Source organism: Gopherus evgoodei, chromosome 11 (genome assembly GCF_007399415.2).
Source record: "Gopherus evgoodei ecotype Sinaloan lineage chromosome 11, rGopEvg1_v1.p, whole genome shotgun sequence".
Classification (NCBI taxonomy): Eukaryota; Metazoa; Chordata; order Testudines; family Testudinidae; genus Gopherus; species Gopherus evgoodei.
In genome coordinates, this window is record NC_044332.1 from 36,562,263 (window position 1) to 36,585,530 (window position 23,268).

The window sequence follows — 23,268 nt, forward strand, 5'->3', positions numbered from 1 at the left end:
CATCCCTTTTAGTCCATTTGTTGTGTTATTTTTTAGAGGGGAAGTAAAGGCAGCTATAAACCACTTTGTTTTTTTAAAACTATCACAGCCTTTTTTTTTTTGATTGTGGGATTATAGCTTTTAGGACATCTAGTAAAGTGTGCTTAAAAATTCCAAGTCATATTTTTCTGATTAAATTATTCCAGCTGAAATAATTTTCAGCTTTGTGAAATTGTCTCTTTTAAAGCACCAAATATATATTTGTTCTGGATTTTATTCTGTTTGCACAATAAATATGATCAAGTCATGATCACTTGTGACTAAGTTACCATTAATTTTTAAGCTCTGATTCTTTATCCATCAAGATGAGATCTAATATTGATTATCGCCTGTGTTGGATGCAACACTTTTTGAGTTGATATAATACTTAGAAATTCCAATCAGGTGTTAGTACTGGCACAATTAGACCTCCAGCATGTCATTCAAACTGCAGTCCCCCATGATCAAACAACTTTTCTCTCTCTACACATTATAGAGCGTCTCCTTACATACCGTACTTGTCACCGTTTCCTAGTGTGATTTGGTGGTCTGTAACAGACGCCAGCCAATACCCCATCTAGTGCTTTATCGATTAGCACATTGATTCATAAGCATTCGTGGAAACAACTCCAGTCCTGACCAGAGTTAAGGCATATTCTTCTATGCCTGGCAGTGGTGGCAGAACCTGTATTAAGCATTGTGCTCTTTTATCCACTTGGATGCAGAGTTTGTGTTGCACAAAGGATATGTATATGCACTCTTGGGTGGTGTTCTTCCAGTGGAAGGCAGCGGTGACTCTGTCACTTATCAGATTGAGAGGTTTTCTAGGCAGCTGCTCAGATTGCTGGGTAAGTCTACACTACTAGAGGATATATTCCTGTAACTTGAGATAGGATGTCCCTGTGTAAATATCTGCCAAAGTCTCTAACAGAAGAGGACAAAACAAACTGAATGAAACTAATCCCTAAAATCCAGTCAAGTAGGGTATTGTGATTCTGTTACACAGGTTGGTTTACAAATGGGGCATCTCCTGCATCAGAAGGTGAGTTTTTTTCACAGGCAGATTTCTGGCAGTTTCAGGGGGACAGCAGCCTGGGGGAGGTTTCTTGCCCCTTTTATTTATAACACAGTTGCCATGTTTTATGTAAACCACCTTGTATACTCTGCTGAATGTGTCACCTCTGTGTGGTTTCCTTATAGATCTGGTCTATTTAAACAAAAACAAAAACTTTCAACCATTGTTGGGTTAAAGGTTCTCACTATATGGGCTAGTTAAAGATGGTACAAAATCTCTGTCCCTATAGTGAAAATGTTCTGTTTTGGCCATTTTAATGCCAGAAGCATCAGAATTGAGACCTTTGTCATTTAGAAGGAAATCCTTAAAAAAAGTTACATAAAAGGGATTATTCTGATTGTAGGTGACATCAGTTAACCTACAGATGCTACTAATTAGGGTATTCATTCAGTATTTGTGTTCATTGAGTTTATGAAAGATTAGGAAACACTGGTTGAGATCTTCAACCCCTCTTTGACAGGTAAGTTGTCTATATTGGTGTAACAAGGCTCCAGCTAGGGGAAGATTCTTGGGCAGGCACAGTGGAGACAGTTGTAAAGCTGTCTTCCAAGAACCCTGGTGTAAGGGGTATGCTAGGATGGGAGGGATGCATCAGCAGTGGGCCACAGTACTGCAGATATTCTGGGCAGAACTTTGACCCTAAATTACCCAGAGCTGCCAAGATTTAGGAGGGTACTAAGAAGTGTCTTAGAGCCACTTTAGCCCTCTTACTTCTGGGCTGCACGTTTTGTGTTGCACCTTGAAGAGCAGTAGCACAGAATCAGCTGTAATGGTTTTAGGTGGCTATACTAGAGTTTATTTAAAAAAAAATTAAAAACCAAACCGGTTTACAGAATGGGCAAATGACATAAAGGAGTTCCAAAATTTTTCATCTTTTTTGAGAGTCTCTTTTTTTTCTCCTACTTAGCTAGACCAAAGTAAAAGTACGGCAATGATGGTAAATGTAGCCAAAAGAGTAATCTTTATAATCTTTTAAAAAATATTGTACAATTTCATTTTTCTGTTTTGCTTTGTCATAGACCAAAATGGGTGATGCTGAAAAAGGCAAGAAGCTCTTTGTTCAGAAATGCTCTCAGTGCCACACAGTTGAAAAAGGGGGGCCACACAAGACTGGCCCAAATCTTTGGGGTATGTTTAGTCGCAAAACAGGACAAGCTGCAGGATACTCTTACTCAGATTCAAACAAGAACAAAGGTAAAAACAAAAGGGTGACATGGGGTGAGGTGCAGGACTGGAAGCATAAAGAAGCAAAATTAATTCCATTCTTGCTATATCTTAAAAATCTTTACAAAACTACCTTCATAGCTGTTAAATGACAGTATTGCAAGATGAACCTGAACCACATCTTCAGAAGCAAAGTGCTTTTTAACTGAGTGCTCTTCCAACACATCTGTTCTTTGATATCTGGCTATTTACATCCTTTTTAGGATATTACATTAAAATCTGCTTTCTGACAGTGTCTATTTCTTGAAGGGACATTGGTCCTTTAGTCTGATCTTGCTTCAGTTGGTCACTACTCTCTACTGGCATTGCATTGGTGTATAGTCTCTCTGCTTATTGGCACTGGACTAATTTTAGCTCTCTGATTATTATATGTTGATGTGTCCACATGCACGGTTCTAATACAGATGATTGTGAAGTAAAGAGGTGTTTAAAAGAATTGTTACATAATTAGATATAATGGTGTTCATTTTGGGTTAATTTGGGTCAAGGTATTAATTGCAAATATTCATAGTTTAAATTATTTAAAACCTTTTGGAATTCCTTGACTCTTCAGTTATACTGGGATCCTGCCAGGGTGGGGGGGGGGTATTTAGTGTTATACTGGGACCTTAGTTATAGAAAGGGATCCATTTATCTAAAGAAATCATGTATTTCATTGTTAGCGTCTGTTCTAAAAGTGCTCGTGTGAACTAATACTGCAAGTGATTACTACAAGTAAGCCATCAACAGGATGTCTAAATGTACTTTAGACTACAACATAATACATCAACCATATTAGTCAATTTATCTCCTGAACACAGAGGTCAGACATAAGCAGTACTGCTATTACTAATCTTTGAGAAGCCTTCACTACTGTTGACCATAATCTCTCATTGATATGCCCATGAGAATTAAAGGTGGAAGCTAACACTGAAGCTGTTTCATCTTGTAAGTGGTTCCATTCCCTGCTCTAGCAGTCTTTGGCATTAGACTATGGCACTACAGGGGTTCACCTCCAGCACTCCTGTTGATTATATCTTTGGGCCTGTTTCAGTACAGCTTACCATCACATCTAGTCCAGACCACGCCAAGGTAACAGAAATCCAAAACAAGAGTTTACACAAACAAAAGTTTCTTCCACCCTGCTTATGCTTCTCATCAGTCCAGCCTCCATGTTCACATCCCAATCCCTCTCATCTACCTTTTAAGTCTTTCTGATACATTCCCTGGAATCCTTTCATGGTCTCAGAGCCTTCCACAAGAATTTCTCATACTCCATGTAGTCCTCCTTTAGTTTTGTCCGCCCTTATAAGGCCCAGTTTCAGGCTATCACCTGACCCCATTTAGTCCTGCCTCTTCTGGTTAAACTGGAGTTAATTATAGCCCAGGAGAGATGATTGAAGAGGGCTGGCTGCCTCAGGCTTCCTGGCCTTTAAAGGGGTGGGCCACCCTGTTACACACCTGTTCCTGTTAGAGACATTCCAGAGAGTAGCAGTGAAACTGCTGTTTCTTTCTGAAGGTCCTCTATTGCCACCTTTCATGTTCAACATTTATGAACCCACTGTGGGAGGAAATACAGTGTGAGCTAGGAGTGTCAATATGCAGATAATCAGCTCTCCATCTTTTTAACAGAATTACAAGTAGCTTTCCCTGTGCTCTCCCAATATCTAGGAGAGACAGACAATAACTAAAGCTAACTATTTACATCTCATCTGAAAAAGATGGAGTTGCTGCTGACTTGGCAGAGGGAAATGCTTTAAAGAGCTGGCAAAATTTATAACCACTGTGTATAATCAACAGTTTCTGTGAACACTTTTTCCAATAAATGGACAATCTCAGGCTTCAAAAGAGAGTTTGCTCAACCCTAAGTAAAGATCATATTGATTTAACACACAAATCTGAATACATTACTGGAAAGCATGGTCTCACTGGCTCTTGAATTATGAAGATATTTGTGTAGATTAAAAGTAGCAAACATTATTCAAAAGTGTTCCGTTTGGTGAACTGGCTTTGAACAGTAATCTTTCCAAGATGCTCAGTATAATCTGGATTATAAAAATGAGTCAAAAATAAACACAGTATGTACGAGTTGTGTGTTTAATGTGAAATGTGTTCAAGCAATAATGAAAACTGGATTTAATTTATCATTCATTCTTTTCCCCCCTCCTTTGGCATTTAGAACATAAACTGAGTAGCTTACTTTCAAAGCTGCATACCCTAGATTCTGAGATCTTGAATATGCTTGATAAACTTAGCTACATGTGGAGTCAAGGGGTAGGATATTAATAAAATGTAAGCAATTCATCATTATTGTCTAAACTTTCCAGGTGTTGTGTGGAATGAAAATACACTGATGGAGTATTTGGAGAACCCTAAGAAATATATTCCTGGAACTAAAATGATTTTTGCTGGCATTAAAAAGAAGAATGAGAGAGCAGATGTTATTGCATACTTGAAAAAGGCAACCTCTTCATGAAGTGTTCTTACAACTACTGTTATGTCAGAAAGTGTTTCAAAATTTGAATCTCTTGTATCAGTATTCATGTTTCAGTAGTCTGTTAATATTTATTAGGTACTAGTCTTAGCATCTGAAAATATCAGTCTTTATTTGATTTTTGCTAAGCCTACTACCACAACAAAAGAAGAGTGAGCACTATGTAAACTATTTCTATAATGGTAAAGGTGGGCATGGCCCTGTACAGACATTTCAAAAGAAAAATATTGTTTCCTTTTCCAAGGAGCTTCCAAATGAAGGGTCTAGTCCTGCGTATACTGGTATATATCTGGAATTATACACACACCCGAACAGTCACACTGATTTCAATGTAAAGTTGTAAGTTAGTACAGTTACTCACAAGTGCAAGTGCTTGTAGCAATGGACCCTAATGCTTCTTCCTTGAAGATTTTACTTAGGCAAAATTCTCTACAAAATCAGTGAGGGCTGAGCATTTAGCAGGATTCAGCCCTAACTTAAAAGAGCAAGGGATGACAAACAGTGGAGAAAAAGCCAGTCAGCTTTGTATCAAGATGTTAGTATAAAAGTGAAGCTGGAGGGATTGGATCAGCTACAGTTTGATCTGTGGATAATTTAAAAACTTTAGCTCACTCCTTGTATTAGAGTTCCTTTGTGTGTTAAAAGGACATAACTGTCCACCAATCAGCAGTCTCTTAATTACAGTTTTTTTCACTCCATGTGTTCACTACATGAGTCAAATATACTAAAGGTATCCAGCCCCCTTACTATAAAGAAACAAACAAGGTCCGGCATAGCTCAAATGATGGTAATAATAGCAGGAATACTTTCACCTTTAGTTCATACTCACAACTGTTCTGGTAGCCTATATAAAATGGAATGGCTTAGCCTGGGTCTGAGAGGACAGGATTACTACCTGAGCTGATACCTTACTTGGGTACTTTAGAGAATTCAAGGATTATACGGGCATGGAAACTTCATTAAGGCACTTTGGGCTCAGGCTGTGAAGGTCTCATTTATTCTGTACCATACCTATTATAGGGTAATAAATCTTGCACCTTTCAAATGGCAAACCTTAAAAACGAGTTTAGAGCGGGGACTGAGGAAATTAAGAGTGTACATCCTTAAACAGTGAAATCTGCATCTATTTTATATCTTTTTATAAAGACTGCTTAGCCGTACTGCTGACAGTACTAGGTCTTCCCAGAGTTCTGTAAATACTGAGGTGTTAACTTACATTATTGTTAAAGGCTGTACTTTCATGTGTTTGGCCATTGATGATCTGTGCAGAATGTATCCCAATAATATTAAAGATGTTAGTAAAAAGAAAACATAAAATACATTAAGCATTTAAATTTAATTTTAAAGCATTTAATTTTTTTACAAAACTAATTAAGCACTACATTGTAACTATATAAAGTACTATAGTGATTGATGCTAGAGAAAAGATGTCTTGGTGGATCTCTCAAACTTTTCCCTAGCCTTCCCATCATGATTCCCTAGCATCCCTCTTAACAATATGAAAAAGTTAGCATCATTGTAACCCCCTGGCATTATGACCCAGAGGTTGAGAATTCATATCTTAAAATTTGTAGGGTAGGTTATCTACAAGTTCTGGCAGGTATCACTGCAGCGGTTTAGGATCAGTTCACATTTCTAAAGGTCAGCTTCACAATCACCAGAGCTAGATTTTTTTTTTTTAAATGAAAGGGAAGGGAAAGGCAGATGGTTGCAGCCCCCCTGAAACTTGTTTGACTCTTTCCTTCCAGCACCCAGGTTAAGAACACTTGCCTTGGACAATTAAACAAATTAAAATATATTTCAGCATGGTTAAGGTCAGCCTTAGTTGAATGAAGACAGCACCAATACAATTCCCATTTATCGATATAGCACCAATCAGATATATAGGTATTGCTCATAATCCCTACATTGTTCTGGCACTTAGCAACCAAGCCTTGCAACATTCCTTTGAGGTGGGGGAAGTACTGTAATCCACATTTTAAGGAAGGAGTAATTGAGGCCCAGAACAGTTAAGTGACACAGTCAAGAGTATAAGTCTGTGCACAGTTGGAACTAGAACCCAGGTTTTGCTCCCATACCTGTTTTAGCTACAGATAAACAATCTTTCCTCTCTCTGTTTACAGATAAGAATGTTGTATTAATTGTGTTAGACTCTACTATTAAAGTAATGCATCCACCTGTAGTTTGGAGTGACAATTGATTAAGGGTCTGTAACTTTTCTAAGTGACACTTTAAAACTTGCCTGGAACAGCACTACATCATTTGCCCTCCAGAAGCTGGCAGTGTTAGGACTTGACCTTGCTCCTGCTAAATACAGGGAAAAATTCTGCTTTTGACACAAATAGAAGTACGAGTAGGCCCACCAAGAACACTATGAGATAGCGAGTTCATAGAAGTCTGACCATCTCTGACCCAACTTTTTCACCTGTAATAGAAGGTAATATTTACTCTTACTTTACTCCAAAGAAGTGTTGTGAGATTAATGTTTGTACAACACTTTGAAGCTGCAATAATGATATAAAATGAACATGGCACACATGTCAATCCTAACAGTCTTCAGCAGTTGTCCCAAAATGCCCCATTCCATGAGATAGTGACTGCTCTGGCCACAATTGTGGATGCCACTGCCTATGGGTCATGGAGAACAGAAGCCATTTCTCATTTAAAATTCCATGCATGTTTTTGAAATGCCTTTTCCTGACTGCCACCTTGGCAAGCACACTCAGCACCTCTCCCTTCTCCCCACCTGACCATGTTGGCTTCCGGCACTAGACACACTCCTACCTGGAGTATACAGGAAACATTGGATCTCCTGGGCCTGTGAGAAAAGGCTCTACAGACCAGCTGCAGAAACAAACATCTGCAAACAAATTGCACGGGTGATGCAGACAAAGGGGTAAGAAAGAGACTAGCAGCAGTGCCACAGGAAAACGATGGAACTGTGGCAGGCATATCAAGGGCCAGTGAGGAACAATAGATCTGGTGATGAGCCACACAGACCTGCCACTTTTACAATGAGCTGCCTGCCAAACTTGGTGGAGACTCCACTAGCACCCTCCAAACCACTGTGGATATCTTGGAGGAGGATGAGACTGAGACCCTTGCTGTGAACAGTAAAGAGAAGAAGGTAGAAGAGGAGGAAGGAGACATGGCGGGAGGAGATAGTCCAGCTATGCTATGAGCCAGTACCTGTTTGAGACTACACCATAGTCTACCCAGTCCCACCAGCAGAGCACGGGCCAGCCCAGTAAAGAGGACGGGACCTTGGGTAAGTGTGTGCACGCATTTTTCCTTACCAAATTTTAAATGTAAAGATGGTTGCCAGCTCAACCCTAAGTTACAAAGCACAGCTACTGACTTCAAGATTCTACTTGTACGAGAAGAGGTAGCCGTACAAACAAACAATATAGGACAGTTGGTATCTGCTTTTGTTTCCCCTCAAGTAAGGGGTAAGCAGGCCCATACAGAGCAGTTTCTTTATGTGCATAGGGATGTCTCTTTATCCTCCTGAGATCTCTCAATGAAATTTTCACAAAGATATGCTGCAATCCTCTCCCAAAGGCTTCTAGGAACAGCTGTCTCATTTCTCCTCTGCAACAGGATGCTTTCTCATGCCACTCTGTGATTAGTTTGGCTGGCCCCATTGCAGTAAACAGGCTAGTGGCACATGGGGCCAGGCAGCTTCGGGATACTAGTAGCAGCTGTGCTTTCTGTGTCTTTGTTACCCTTAGGAGTGCAATATCAGTTAAAACCACCATTGCCTGTGGAAAATAGTGCCAGTATTCAGTGCCACTGTCCTATACATATACCTATGTAATAGGAACTGAAATTTTTACTGTTTCATGCAACCAAAATTCCTTCCCCCTCTCCCTTAGCAGGCCCTGTTCACTATAGCTGAGCTGGAGAGCAGGGCTGTACAGAGGTGCTCCAAAGCTGAAGTGTCAATAACCAAAAGTTTTTAGGGCGAAAAGGAAAGGGAGGTTTGAAAAGTTTATATTTCCCTTTCCATTGTGTCTGTAAATCCAATAAATCTATCTGTTTTTATCAGCAGCTACCACTGCAGCCTTGAGGGATGCTCTCTCCATACCCACAGAATGCCTGACTTGAGGGGAAGGAGAAAGAAGAGGAATGGGGGGGCATGTTCAGCAATATACTGCAAACCCGTGCTGCACTGGACTGCAGACAAAAAGCCTGGAGGGCCAACGTGGCAAACAGCATGGAGAAAAAAAGAACAGACAGGAGAAATGCCCAGGAGTCACAGCAAGAAAAGGAGAGGGTGATGCACCAGGACATAATGGGTTTCCTCAGGCAGCAGACCCAAATGCTGTAGACCCTAGCTGACTTACATATCCAAAAATCCTGGACTCCCCATCCTTTGCAGTCCTTAGAGAACTCCATGGTACCACCTTGCTTCGTCCCTTCTCCCCCACACACCATGTGGCATCACAGGCAACATCCTTACCCCTATTAGTCCCCACTGTGGAACAGCAAGGAAAACCACAGCTTCACATACATTGACTTGTGAGAACCACGGCTAATGTATGTGTAGCCACAAGGAACTACATTTGTGCACTGAAATATTTGCTGCTTTTCCCATTTTTAAATTCTGTTCCATTAATTTTATTGCCGGTGAGTTTTTAAACCTTTTTTGCCACTTAATACATTTCTGTTTATTGAAAATAAATTATCTTTATTAGTTCACAACACATATTGCAGAATGTATAGTGGTACTCAAAGCGCACAGTAGTTTTAAGTGTACAGTACCACAGAACTCATAGGTTTCAGAAAACACCCATTCATATTTATATACTTCATGATCAGAGCTATAACACAGTCATAGTTATAAATATACAGGAAGCACTACACAATACCAAAACAGCACAAAGCCCAGTGAACAGTTCAATACAGAACACTACTGTGGCTGACAATTAGTGTTCTTTCAAGCCTCCCGCAACTGTATAGTTCCACATTGAGTTCTTGAAATGGCCCTTGTGTCTGTTCAAAGTCTGGCAGCCACTTCACCCTGGTGGCAGTTTCCCCCCTTTGCCTAACAGACATGATGCAGGGCATGTCATCAGGCAGCTATAATAATTGGGATATTTTTTTCTCACTAATATCTGATCTACTGAGTGTCCCTTCAATCTGCCAAAAGCACATTCCACTGTCAGTCTGCACCTGCTGAGCTAGTAGTTGAAATTTTCCTTGGTTCTGTCAAGACAGCCAGTGTGCAGCTTCACAAGATATAGGCTACGGCCCCCAGAACACTGTTCCCATTTCAGTATTGTCAGCGGTAGTCCACCAGTCAGAAAGAATATCCTTTTGCAACTTTCTAAACAGTCCTGTGTTTTTAAAGATGCAAGCTTCATGCACCTTCCCTGACCAGCCCACACTGATGAGTGAAGCACCCTAGTGATCCACCACTTACATAACCATAGAAAAGTACCCTTTTCTGTTGATTTACTCTGTGGCAAAGTGGGCTGATGCCAAAAATAGGGATGTGCATGCAGGGGCAACTCATGGGTGGAGTACAAAAGGTCAGTGCCCCTCCAGCAGCCAGCCCAGGTGAGGAGAGGAAGGAGCGGGGCCAGAACCTCTCCTCTTCCAGCCACACCGCCTGGGACACTGCCTGGTGCGGCCCAGAAGCTGACTGGGAGAGTACCTGGCTGCGGCAGCAGCAGGCTGCCCCCTGCCCAGGCTCAGCTTCTGGGGACAGAGGCCGAGCGAGCTGGAGCCCTTCCAACCCTCCAGAATGCTCAGAGTCAGCTCCTGTCCCCAGAAGCTGAGCCTGGACATGGAATGGGCTGCCACCGATACCGCTATTCCCTGCCCAGGCTCAGCTTCTGGGGACAGGAGTAGAATCTGAGCATGCTGGGGAGGGCGGGGGGGCTCCAACTCACTCAGCCACTGTCCTGGAAGCCAAGCCCAGGTGGGAAGTAGCCTGCTGCTGCCACAGCAAGCAGTGGGTATCACAAGCAAAGGTAGGCTGTGTCTTCCCAAGCAGTCTAGTGTGGCCCCGCCCACACTCTGCACCCAGGCCAGGCCCCCTCCTGCAGTTCCCAGAGCACTCTGCCTGGCTGGCAAGGCCGGCTCCAGGCACCAGCGAAGAAAGCAGGTGCTTGGGGTGGCCAATGGAAAGGGTTGGCACATCCAGTTCTTCAGCGGCAGGTCCCTCAGTGCCTGTTGGAGTGAAGGACCCGCCGCCGAAGAATGAAGCGGCGTGGTAGAGCTGCCACCGAAGTGCCACAGATCGCGGCTTTATTTATTTTATTTTTTTCCCCGCTTCGCCACTTGGGGTAGCAAAAACGCTGGAACTGGCTCTGCTGGCTGGCCCAGGTTGGCTGTCCTGCCTCCCACAGGGAATCGGGGCGGCTGGTGCTGGGGCCGTGCCACACGGAAGCTGGCCGTGCCGTCCAGTGCACTAGGGGCGGGAGCCCTGCCGCCCAAAGAACCAGGGCTGGGACCTTGCCCCCTGGCCACCTGGCACTGGGGGCTGCGATGGGGGTGCTCTGGGCTCCTACAGGGTGATGGGGGAAAAGATGTGGAGGGGCTGTTCTGCACTGGGCAGCATCCAGGAGTGGCTCTGGGGCTTGATTGCCAGGAAGAGCAGCTGAACATGCCAGGGGGAGCTGGAGCAGTGGGAGGACAGAGCCCCCCTCTCTTCCCCCAGGTAACGTGGGATTGGGATGGGATGGGGAAGAGTGTGGGGGCCCTGGTCTGGGGCAGGGAGGAGTCATGTGGGGAGATCACGTGTCCTCCCCTTTAGCTGGTGCCCCCTTTGTATCCCTCCCGTGAGTCTTGCATGCCTCACTGCAGTTTGGGAAACCCATCCCCACAAATCCATCCACTATGTCCCGCACATTGCCCAGAGTCACAGTCCTTTGGAGTAGTAAATGATTAATGACCTTACACACTTGCATGGGTTTTCCTACTCCAAAATGATTTCCCACTGAGCTGCAGCAATTTGGCATTACAAGCTTCCAGAGTGAAATCATTATTCACTTTTCCACTATCAACACAGCTCTCATTCCGGTGTCCCTGGGCTGGTGAACTGGGGTGAACTTGGCACACACATCCAGAAAGATTGCCTTCCATATCCAAAAGTTGCATAGCCACTGCTTGTCATCCCAAATCTGCATTACAATATGATCCCACCAGTCAGTGCTCTTTTCTCAGGTCTAAGAGCAGCACTCCACCATCTGCAGCTGTTCTGTGAATGCCACCAACAACCTTGAATTGTTTTTCATTGTGTCCCTCAGAAAACTATCCTCTAAAAAACTGTCATATCACCCACAGTTGCAGTATTTTCTGTGGCTCTGCAATTAAAGGAGAATTGTGCATCCTGTATTTGCAACACTCATGAGAACACTGCAGACTCCCACATTTCTGTGAGGGATGGCGGACAATGGAAAATGGCATGAGGGCTTATGGGATTTTTTTTTTTAAAGTGTGAAAATTATGGACTATGATGGCATTATCGAATGAAGGAAGTTGCATGCTGGGAACTTGATGCCTAGCTCCCAAGGTGAGTCATTTTTACCTCACAACACATCGTGTAAATTTCCCAAAAGGCAGTGCGACAAACAGCAGTGTATGTCATACTGGGATACCTTCTGGTGGTGCAGCACGCTTTGAATTGACACAAGCACTCCTGGTAAGTATATGTAGTGCCGGTGCAAGCAGCCAAGTATGTATGTGCCCAAGTGATATATAACGTATGCTGACAAAACTTGCATCAACCAAAGTCTGCAGTGTAAACACGGTATTTGTAAACAAATGTTTAAATGCATGCTTAAAGAATACTTAATACAGCTGGTGTTTAAAATATCAGGTTGTACTTTACTGGTATTCCACCTCCCACCCGCCCATTAAGTTACTCGTACATGTATTTAAATGCAAGATATCAAGTTAACATTTACATTTCTATACTTAAGCACACACATATAACACATTCCCCTCTCAGAGATTATTTCTCAATCTTAATAGTGTGTATTACCTGGATGTCTTTAGAACTTCAGAAAAAAAAATCAGGTACTCAGGTTCCTCCAACACTTCAGAGTCAGACAGCAAATAAGTTTGGGATCAGTTGATCTCCTCAGTTGCTGCTGGAAAAAAAAATCTGAAGCCTGTATCCAATGTGGTACAGGTATTTGGATTCAGCATTTAAAATATCTATTCCCTGGAGTTATACAAATGCTCAACAGAGTGAAAGCCTATCTTTTCCACATAAATCCACTTAAGTCAGGTGAAGGATTGAAAATTCTTATCTGAGGTCTGGCCCTGTTGTGTCTTCACCTGAGACAGAAACCCAATTTAAAGATAATTAGTAGCTAAGGCCAATGGAAGTTAGGAGCCTAAGTACCTTTGAGAATCTAGGCCTAAGTTCCAGATATTGCGTAGCCCCTGGAATGGCAATGCTTCCCTCCCATCTCTCTTGTAGGTCCTTAAAATACACCGCAATGGACCAAACATTATCCTAACGGAGGGCTTAGTAAGTACAGATGGAAAGCATGGACTCACCAGTATCCAAAGTGGTGCAGATACTGCATCCGAGCTTCACAGCAGATGCCTTGCTCCTTCATTGACCAGACTGATCTTATAACCTTTCCCACCTTCAGCTTGATTTGCATCTGAGAGCTGGGCCGAAGATGCATTTTCCCCAAATGTTTAAAGTTCACTCTCAGATTTCTACCCAGGGTGAGTTTCAAAATTCAAAGTTGCAAGCTCAGAGAGGTGTTAAGTGTCCCATTCGTCTCAACGACATGTTCTCAACTGAAAAAATACCTGATGGTGACTCATACAGTCTCAACCAATTGCTATGAGCCTAACTGGAGAAGCAATATGAAGTCAATACAGAAAGGTACATGAGTAACATACACATTACACTTCTTCATCGGTCATGCATCCGGTAAGATCAATCAAAGACTGGAAAGTCATTGAAGAAATTGTAATAGGCCTTTTTCTATTCTTTATGTTACTTGATGGTGTACACAAAGTAAATGAGCAGAGTATTTAGGGTTCTCATGTACCTTACTGCTTAGTGTTCAGTTCTATGCCCAACACTGCAGTAGGAGGTAAATGAATAAGTTATGGTAAATGAGTATATTAGACAATGTACCCATTTACAGTGCATTACAAAACAGGTAAGTGAATGTGTTTTATTACACTATTATGTATAGAAACCAAAAGAGTAAGGCACATGATTATTTGTAATGATTTTGTCATTTGTCAGGGATACATCCTGAAATGGCATCAATAATGCAATGTTGATCTATATCCAAAATCATATCAAAACACCACTCACTGGAGAAAAAAAAAATTGACAGCAAATGAAATAGACATTTTTATGTAACATTGAAGCAAAAACCCATGCTGTAAAATAAACCATAAAAGGGATAAGTACATGAAGTTAAATTGTTAGTTTTGTATGTCAACTTGCAGAAGACCTCATAGTCCCACATACACACATATTACTGTTGATGTTCAATGGGCAGTGACATGTGAGTGCAGGCTACATCTTAATAAATGAGCAACATAATTTTCAAGCAGCAAACAAACCAAACAACTTTGTTTCAATTTATCAATGTCTGTGGACATTCCTTGTCCTCCCTCAGCTTGGGAGAGGGGATGGGGAGAGGCTTGAACATAGTGGCAGCATGGCTTACACTTCCACCAGGGGCTGTTTTGAACAGGGCTTGCTGGAGCTGTTAACTCCTGCATTCAATATAGACACGCGATTTTAAATACTGTCATACAGCAATAGAAATGGGTTTCTGAGCCCACGTCAAAGAAATAAAATATCTAATGTTAAAAAAATCTGTGTTGATTATGGCAGACCAAAAAGTAAACTTGTCAGAATGAAAACCAAACTGAAATGTATCAAGTTAGAATTTTTTGGTGCATGACTCGGTTTTTTCATACTCATGAAAAATTCATATCTATGTTCAGTAAAAATTACAATAGAAGTATGCCTTTGAGAGGGATTTCATACAAGAGAGTAGCATCCTCAGTGAATATTTGAGAAGTTCTACATACACGTGATGACATGAAAAAAAAAGAGGGCAAAAATACAGTCGAGAAAAGCAATCCTCACTGGAGGATCAAAGGAAACTGAAGAAAGAGTAAACTTGTGGTATGGGGGAAAATTAAAATTGTAGAAATAAAAATTGAAAAGTACACAAAACAAAGTGCTATACTACAAAACACTGATAGGTGATCAGCTGAGTCAATTAAGATGAATTCAATTCAGGCAATCAAAAGAAGACATTTGTGAAATGATATAAAGCTATATACAGGCGTTATTCCTATGAAAACGGACAAGGAATGCTTTGAAACATCAAAAACATGTATGAAGATTATAAACTTTTTGTGATACTGAACCAAGTCTCCTGGAGCACATATCCTCAAAAGGCTTCATGGCTCTGGGCACTGGGCTATGTTCAGGGCAACTGGACCTCTATTGCCCCTCAGTGGTCCAAGCATTCCGTCAGTTTGCTGGATCAGGAAGAAAGCCATGAGCCTGTTTAAAACCGAGCTATTTATTAAAAAGTCCTTTCTTTGTCTGCTAGGCTTTGGCAAATCCAGTCTGAACTAGTATTTGTGTACCTCTCCCTAGGAGTGGCTTCAAAGGGCTGATAGCTAGACAAATTACATAAACAACCCCCTCCAGCGAGAGGCATTGCACACAATGTACATACACATGCGCACAATTGCATTTTTAATACAATGAGGTCCCCATAAGGTACTAAACCTAATTCAATAAGATTTATCTTGGTTTGCCCAGAATTCTACAGGACATAGTCTGTAACAGGCTATACTCTGCCCTTAACACCACAGCACTGGGGAGAGGGTGCTGACACTAACCATCCTAGAAGAACTCAAGTCTCTCTGCCACCCACAAACCCTACTTCGGCAATCACTGCAGATAATTTCTTTTATCTTCCCACCCGCCCCTCCTCTCCCAGAGTTTCCCTTCCCCTGACATTACCCAGCAGCCCATCTCCCACTTGCACCTGTCCCCAATGTTGTCTATCTGCCCCTTCCCTTGCCGTCCCTCCATCCCTTTTACCTTTCACAGTTTGGCCTTCGGCACAATTTCTGCTCACCCCACCCCACCCCTCCAATTCAACCCCTCTCTCTGTCCCCCTTTTCCACACCTTTTCAACAGGGAGCATAAGGGCAGCGGGTTCAGGAGATGGTCTGGCTGAGAATGGTCAGTGACAGGACCGCAGCTAATCCTGAGCAACACCCCTTGCCCGGGCCTGGACTACGCAGTAGACCCCTATCTCCCCCCCCCTCCCCTCCCCTCCCCCGCAGTGAGACCCAGTCAGAAGCTTAGGGCCATGCGGGAAAACGGAGCGGCTCAGACGGGTATTTCACGCCCACAGCTGTTTCGCGCCTGCGCACAGGCGCCTTTGCTCTCGATTGACAAGTTTCTGCAGCTCACGATGCCCGGTTTGTCAATGAAACGCAGGCATCTTACGGAGCCAAGGCAGAATGAAACTTCACTGAGCGCAGTACACCCGAACAATAAACAGCGCTAGCAAGCTGATTTCACTCACTGTGCTAAATGCAGCATAATCTAGGACAGACACCGGGTCAGAGACTGAGAAGCTACTTCCTTTGCCCGTTTTGCTTTCTCTGGACAGGTGGTTAGATTTCTTTTCTCTTTCTGACAGTCACAGCCCCTGTACATTCCGGTGAGCCTGCTTTAACCTCCCTGATGCCTGCAGCAGAAGGGGGCGGAGGGTAAATCAGCTCTTAAGGCACAGAAATCTCTTCTGCCCCTTTCCACACACGCTCATTTGCACGTGTCTCCATAATTGGCGTACTTCTTTAGACCCACACACTTCCAGGCCCCATTCTGGAGGGGGCTGCTCAGTGGGGATTACTTTTCTGACAGTGTTTGAAGTCTCTCTCTCTCATTTGATTAAGGATTTGGCGGTGTGTTTTTCAGTGAAAATCTCATTCATTAATTTTTGAAATCGCCTTCAGTCAGCCCCCGGTTAGCGGATGAAAGCTGTATTCAGGTGTTAGGATCCATGACTATGATTTCAGTCACTTATGCACAGGCATCAATTTAGCAAATGAATGTGCTTCCCCACGTGTCCGTAAAAATAACCCCCGTCCGTCTGTCTCGGTGGATGTGCTCAGCTTTCTGTCTCGCAGCTGATGCTGCAGAAGGAGGCACACGAGTCGCATGTGTTATTTGCGGCTCCTACACGCTCAGCGAAGCCGCACGTTCCCATAGAAAGGTGACCACGTGCACCTCCTTGGGTCTCCCTCGGGGAGAAATGACCACAGCAAAGCGCTCCCCATTAGGGTAACCAGATGTCCCGATTTTGGGGTCATTTCCCCCCATCCCCTGTCCCGATTTTTGGCACTTGCTGTCTGGTCACCCTACTCCCCGCAGAGGTACTCACATCCTCCCATTCTACCTTCACTGGCTGTGTTTGCAGAAAGCCAATAAAGAAAATACCATTAACGATGCCCAAGGCACTCTGGGTGTGGGCAGTTCGTTTCCTTAAGCAGAGAGTGCGAGTATTATTTTCGGGCACAAACAAGTCAAATAAGAGAAGGGATTTTTTTTGAAGGAAATATGTTCACTGATTTTAAACGAATATTAACAATCTTAATTTATATTAATAGAAAAGCAATATTTATATCACACATATTTATACTTACCACGCACAAACATCCACACCCACACATCTTTCTCGCACACAAACATGCCCGCAAATCCTCCTCCCTCCCCAGGCAGGGATGAACGGAAAGACTGAATGCCTTGAGCTCTCCTTCTTAGTTTGAACTATTAACAATGGGAGGCTCCTTGCTTGTAGTACTGCTGTTCACGATCCATCGGGAGGACAAGAAGGGCACCCTGCATAATCTCAGTCACTCCGCACCGCACAGCGAGTAGCCATGCTACTGCCTCCGGGAAAATAGGATGCTGCTGATTCTGTCTCCTGTCCCTCCCGCCCCCCGACTCACGCGTTCTTCCCTCCCTTCCCACCCCCTCCTCAGTGTCTGCCGGCTGGGTTACGCAGGAGCAGTTCGCAGAAGGGTCTCCAAAGGCGCTTTCAGCTCTGTGCATCCCGGGAAAGCCGCGGCAGCACCTTTCCCTGAGGAAGTGGAGGGAGCAGGAGGACCTGGCCCAGAACCGGGAGCGGGTAGGGGAGGACAAGGAGAAGCGCGGGCCAGGTGGAGGAGGAGCAGGAGGCGGGCCAGGCTGGAAAAGGGCGGAAAGTCAGACAAACGTTGCTCCCTCGCTTCTGGGCAGCGTCCCCACCTCTGCGGGAGGGGGCTGGGGAGCCGGGGGATCCCCTCTCCCTTCTGCCATGGTTCAGCGGGGTCGGAAATAGTTCGAGACAGTTTCGGGAGCGGTCCCAGGTTGGCAGCGGAGCCGGTGTTGGGAGGCGGCGGCGCTGGAGCCCGGGGACCATGTCGGCTGCCAGCCTGGACTTCGCTGCGGTGGAAAGTTTCCTGGACCGGCACCCGGAGCTGGTGGAGAAGTGGCTGAAGAGGAGGAAGTCGCTCGCCGCAGCGCCTCCCAGCGCCACCACCGGCAGCCTCAGCCTGGGCCCCGCCGGCAGCTACCCCGGGGAGGCCAGCGCCGCCGGCGGGCTGCAGCGAAGGGCTTCCCAGAAGGAGCTGAGGCAGAGCTTCGCCAGGTCCAAGGCCATCCACGTCAACCTGACCTACGACGAGCACGTGCACGCCCGAGCCCAGGAGCCCCTCAGCAGCGTGCGGAGAAGGGCCCTGCTCAGGAAAGCCAGCTCCTTGCCCCCGACCACGGCCCACATCCTCAGCGCCCTGCTTGAGTCCCGGGTCAGCCTGCCCCAGTACCCGCCCACCGCCCTGGACTACAAGCGCTACCTCAAGGAACACAACGAGCGCCAGTTCTTCCTGGAGCTGGTCAAGGACATCTCCAACGACCTGGACCTCACCAGCCTCAGCTACAAGATCCTCATCTTCGTCTGCCTCATGGTGGAGGCTGACCGGAGCTCGCTCTTCCTGGTGGAGGGAGCCGCGGCGGGCAAGAAGAGCCTGGTGTCCAAGTTCTTCGACGTGCACGCGGGCACCCCACTCCTGCCCTGCTGCAGCACCGAGAACTCCAACGAGGTGCAGGTGCCCTGGGGCAAGGGCATCATCGGCTATGTGGCGGAGCATGGGGAGACAGTCAACATCCCAGATGCTTACCAGGTAGGACTGGGGCCAGCCATAGCGCTTGAGAATTTGTGGGCACAGGAACTCATGTGCTGGCCACTCAAGGCCCAGCTGCCTGCCTGCCATGTGCCCCTGAGTTTGTGGGGCCTGGGTAAGGCTTCCTGGCTTCTGGGACCCTGTGACTTTCCAAAGGGGGAGCAGGGCAAGGCAGCCACACTGCCCTGTTATTACTGCCCTGCACATAGGCAGTGTGCCCTGGGGGGAGGGGTGGGGGAAAACCTAGAAAGAATTAATTTTGTAACCATAGGATTAAGCCTGACACTAGGTAGAAATCCCATTTCTTATCCAGCACACTGAGCTCTTAATCAAATTGATAGATAGCGAGATGTCAGGATTCTCTGGGTGGTGGCTCTGCCAGGCGCTGGTTAGGGCAAGCCACTTAACCACACTGGACCTTAGCTTCGCAACCAAAGAGGAAAATTCAAAGAGGTGGGTGACAGTCACCTTGCATTCAAACACTTAACAGATCACTTCAGCAGTATAATGTGAGACTGCATCAGTGTCATAATATAATGTTGTATTATAATGACAGCTTGTGGGCTTCTGAAGCTGATTTTGGGAACCATTAATCCCTCATAGGTATTACTTGTAAGACATGAGATTGCTCAAGTAAAATTAGAACAGATCTATAAAATTCAGAATGGCTGATAAGGCTAGGTTAACTGGCTGTAAAATGAGTACTGTTACATTTCTATACTTCACATCACAGGGTTGTTTTAAGGCTTGATTCACTTTGCAAAGTACTTTGATAACATCTGATGAAAGGTGCTATAAAAAAAGTGCAAATCATCATCCTTATTCTCTATCACTGCTGAGAGAAACCTTTCCTGGCTGCTTCTAAACCAAACTAAAGATAAAATATTTCTGAAAACTCTTTGCATGTGCCCCTCTGGACTAAGACAGATTTCCAAACCTTTTTCTGGGAACAAGGTAACAACTCCAATCTCCCCTTACAAGAACTTTCTCCATCACTTCAGATTACTCACTTTGCACTTTCAGGATGAAATCCTGACCTCTATGAAGGTGATGGCAAAACTCCTAAGTCCCATTGACATGGATAGGGTCAGGATTTCACCCTGAGCTCTCTCAGTTTAGAGCAATTCACACCAGGGCCAGTGCAGCCATTTGGGCAACTTAGGCGGTCGCCTAGGGTGCCGGCGTTTGGGGGGCGACATTTTCTTCTGCAGCGACCATGGCAGCCGGATCTTCGGCCACCCCGGTTGCCACCGGCATTTAGGCAGAGGGAGCTGGGGCAGGGGAGCACACGGAGGGCAGGGGAGCACCACCTGCAGCAAGTAAGAGGGGGACGGCACGCAGTGGAACTCCCTGCCCCTGCTCACCCCTGCCCTGCCTCCTCCCTGAGCATGCTGTGGCCGCTTCACTTCTTCCACCTTCCAGGCTTGCGGTGCCAATCAGCTTAGGTGCCGCAAGTCTGGAAGGCGAGAGAAGTGAAGCAGCCACGGCGTGCTCGGGGTGCTTGTGCGCGGAGCAGGGATCAGCTGTGGCAGGGGTTGCCTCCGGATGGAAGGTGGGGGCTGGGGAGCTGCCACAAGGGGGGCACCTCAGGGCAGAGCTGCCGTGGGGAAGGGGGTAGGTGCACGGTGGAGGGCGCAAGGTGGAAGTTTCGCCTCGGGCGCGAAACATCCTTGCACTGGCCCTGATTCCCACCCACCCACTCTTTTTAAAGCAAAAAAACAGATATCCTTTCAGGTTTCCTACTCTTCTTTTTGTTTACATTTCCTTTGTTACATATAAAAAACAGGCCTCTCACCCAATTAGGTCATGGAGAGCTCTATAGGATTGAGAAATATATGTCTTCCTAGCAGGGACTTAAATATTTTAATTGCTTGATGATAAACATTTGCCCAATGTCTAATCTTGTCCTAGAATAATAAAAAGCAAACAAACAAAAATTGACACTTGTTCCTGAACCATGCAGGGAGAAAATGGGAGATTAGAATAGAGCATTTTTTAAAATGCAGGCCAGTCAGGATGAATTTTTTTTGAGTGATACTATTTATTATTCATCAAGGACCCAAAAGTGTGGTAGGCACTTTAGAGGCATAAGTTGAGACAGGTCTCTGCCCCCCAGACTTTATAAACTAAAAGAGAGAGGACAGAGGTTAAGCGAAAGGGATATAAACACATAAAGCAAAGTGGCTGAGGCCAAGTTTTGTCACACATCTGATAAATTCAGATTTTTCTTCTTTTCCCTCCTGTAAACGTGCAGGACTCACCCCTGCGGCACCTCCTGCTGGTCATCTCAGGGAATTAGCATTTCCAGCCTCCAGAGCACCCTCTGCATGCTGGTGACCTGCTGCCGCTGCCCCCCTGCCCCATATGTCCCTCCCAGTGCCCTTTGTCTTTGGGGTGCTGCCCCTGGCAATACTCCTACAGTCTCAGGGTCTCCCCACCCAGGAGATCCCCCAACCCACTATCCCCACCTTGCCTCAGTCTGGGCTACTGCCAGTCATCACCAAGCCCCCACTCCCTGGGGCAGACTGCAGTGTATAAGCCATTCATCATAGGCAAAGGGGTTTGGACCTGCTGCCTTCCTCTGCCTCCCAGTACCTCTGTGGGCCTTGGCCTTGGCCCAGGCCCTGCAGCCTGGGGAGTTGCCAGCCTAGAACTCCCCTGGCTCTCCCAAGCCCTGCTTCACTCCCAGTACCATTTCTGCAGGCAGCCAGGCCCTGCTCTCTCCTAGCTTGGAGAGAGACTTCTTGGGCTTCTGGCTCACAGCCTTTTTACACAGGCCAGCTGTGGCCTGATTGGGGCATGGCCCAGCTGCTGCTGCTTCCCCAATCATCCCAGCTTAGCAGCTCTCAGCCACAACCTTCTCCCAGGGCTGACTTTAACCCTTTTTCCACTGGAGTGGGGGAGCCACCCCATTACACCTCCCTATTTTTTGTTCCTTTTCCCCCTCTGTTTCTGATCCCTCCATCCCCTCTAAAACATCACCCTCGTCCCTCCCCGCTGCCCGCCGTCTCCCTGTCTTCTTTCCCAGTCATTGACAGTGGGCTGACTATGAGATGGTTGCAACATGAAGAGATTAAAACAAGAAGTAGCCAGCCCGGAGATTCCCTCAGTAGTCCTAAGTGTCTATAGTATCTAAAGGTACTGGAGTTTGCTAGTGCCAGGGTCTGCCCCTCACTATATCATCTGTCCTCTTTGGGTTTATGGAATCTCTGGACAGCTCCAGGTGCTTTCCTTGCAGGAGGTGAGGGGACCATTGGTGTGGCATGAAGTTTCCTAGGGATGAGGGCCTGGAGCATTTCAGTCACTCTTGCCCCTTTCCCTTGAAAGAGCTCAGTTACTTTAATAGATTTATTTGTTCGTGACAGAAAATGGAGAAAAATAATCAAGGCATATTCCATTAACTGACCAGTCAATATTTATTTTACATTCTATTTCTTATGTTTGGCTTCTGTTTATTGTAGTTAGGCTAAAAGTTTATAACTAATACACTTCTCTATGTGCTTAAACCTACAAATATGTACTTCAGGGGTAGGCAACCTATGGCACGGGTGCCGAAGGTGGTACGCGAGCTGATTTTCAGTGGCACTCACGCTGTCTGGGTCCTGGCCACTGGTCCGGGGGGCCCTGCATTTTAACTTAATTTTAAATGAAGCTTCTGAAACATTTAAAAAACCTTATTTACTTTACTACAACAATAGTTTAGTTATATATTATAGACTTAGAGAAAGAGACCTTCTAAAAACATTAAAATGTATTACTGGCACGCAAAACCTGAAATCAGAGTGAATAAATGAAGACTCGGCACACCACTTCTGAAAGGTTGCCGACCCCGATATACTTCATGGAGAAAGGGGTGGAGTCTTGGGCCCTGTTTTCCCATATTTACATCAGGTTTACACTGTTGCAACTTTAATTGACTTCAGTGGAATTACTTCTGATCAGTTTTGGCATCACAAGATTCAGTCTCTGTGGCTTCACTGGGGGTTTTGTATGAAAATAGAACTGAGGATCTGGCTTCTCTTTTGATTAACCATGGTGGTTCTGAGTTAATGCAATTTATCTTCTTGTACCTGGCACATTTGTGACCATTACATATTATTAAAGCAAAAGGAGACCTACTCTATTTAATACTAGCAAGAATAAAGACCCCAAAAGAGGCTCGGATTCAAGTGCAAAGACAAGTGACAGATGTTCCCTTTCAGATCGTTGCTAGTGCTTTCAGGTCATTGTTAGTGCTCACAATACACTACTTTAAAAATTAATAAAAATGTGATATGAT

General features: G+C 45.0%; 1 protein-coding gene across 1 annotated transcript in view; it reads left to right on the forward strand.

The window, feature by feature from the left end:
• The first annotated feature begins 2,125 nt into the window (after positions 1–2,125).
• PDE11A (phosphodiesterase 11A) overlaps positions 2,126–23,268 on the forward strand; it is a 228,917-nt gene continuing 207,774 nt past the window's right edge. Inside the window, exon 1 of the mRNA XM_030580141.1 lies at positions 2,126–2,287. Coding sequence (XP_030436001.1) covers positions 2,126–2,287 — 162 coding nt within the window. The remainder of the gene's footprint in view (positions 2,288–23,268) is intronic.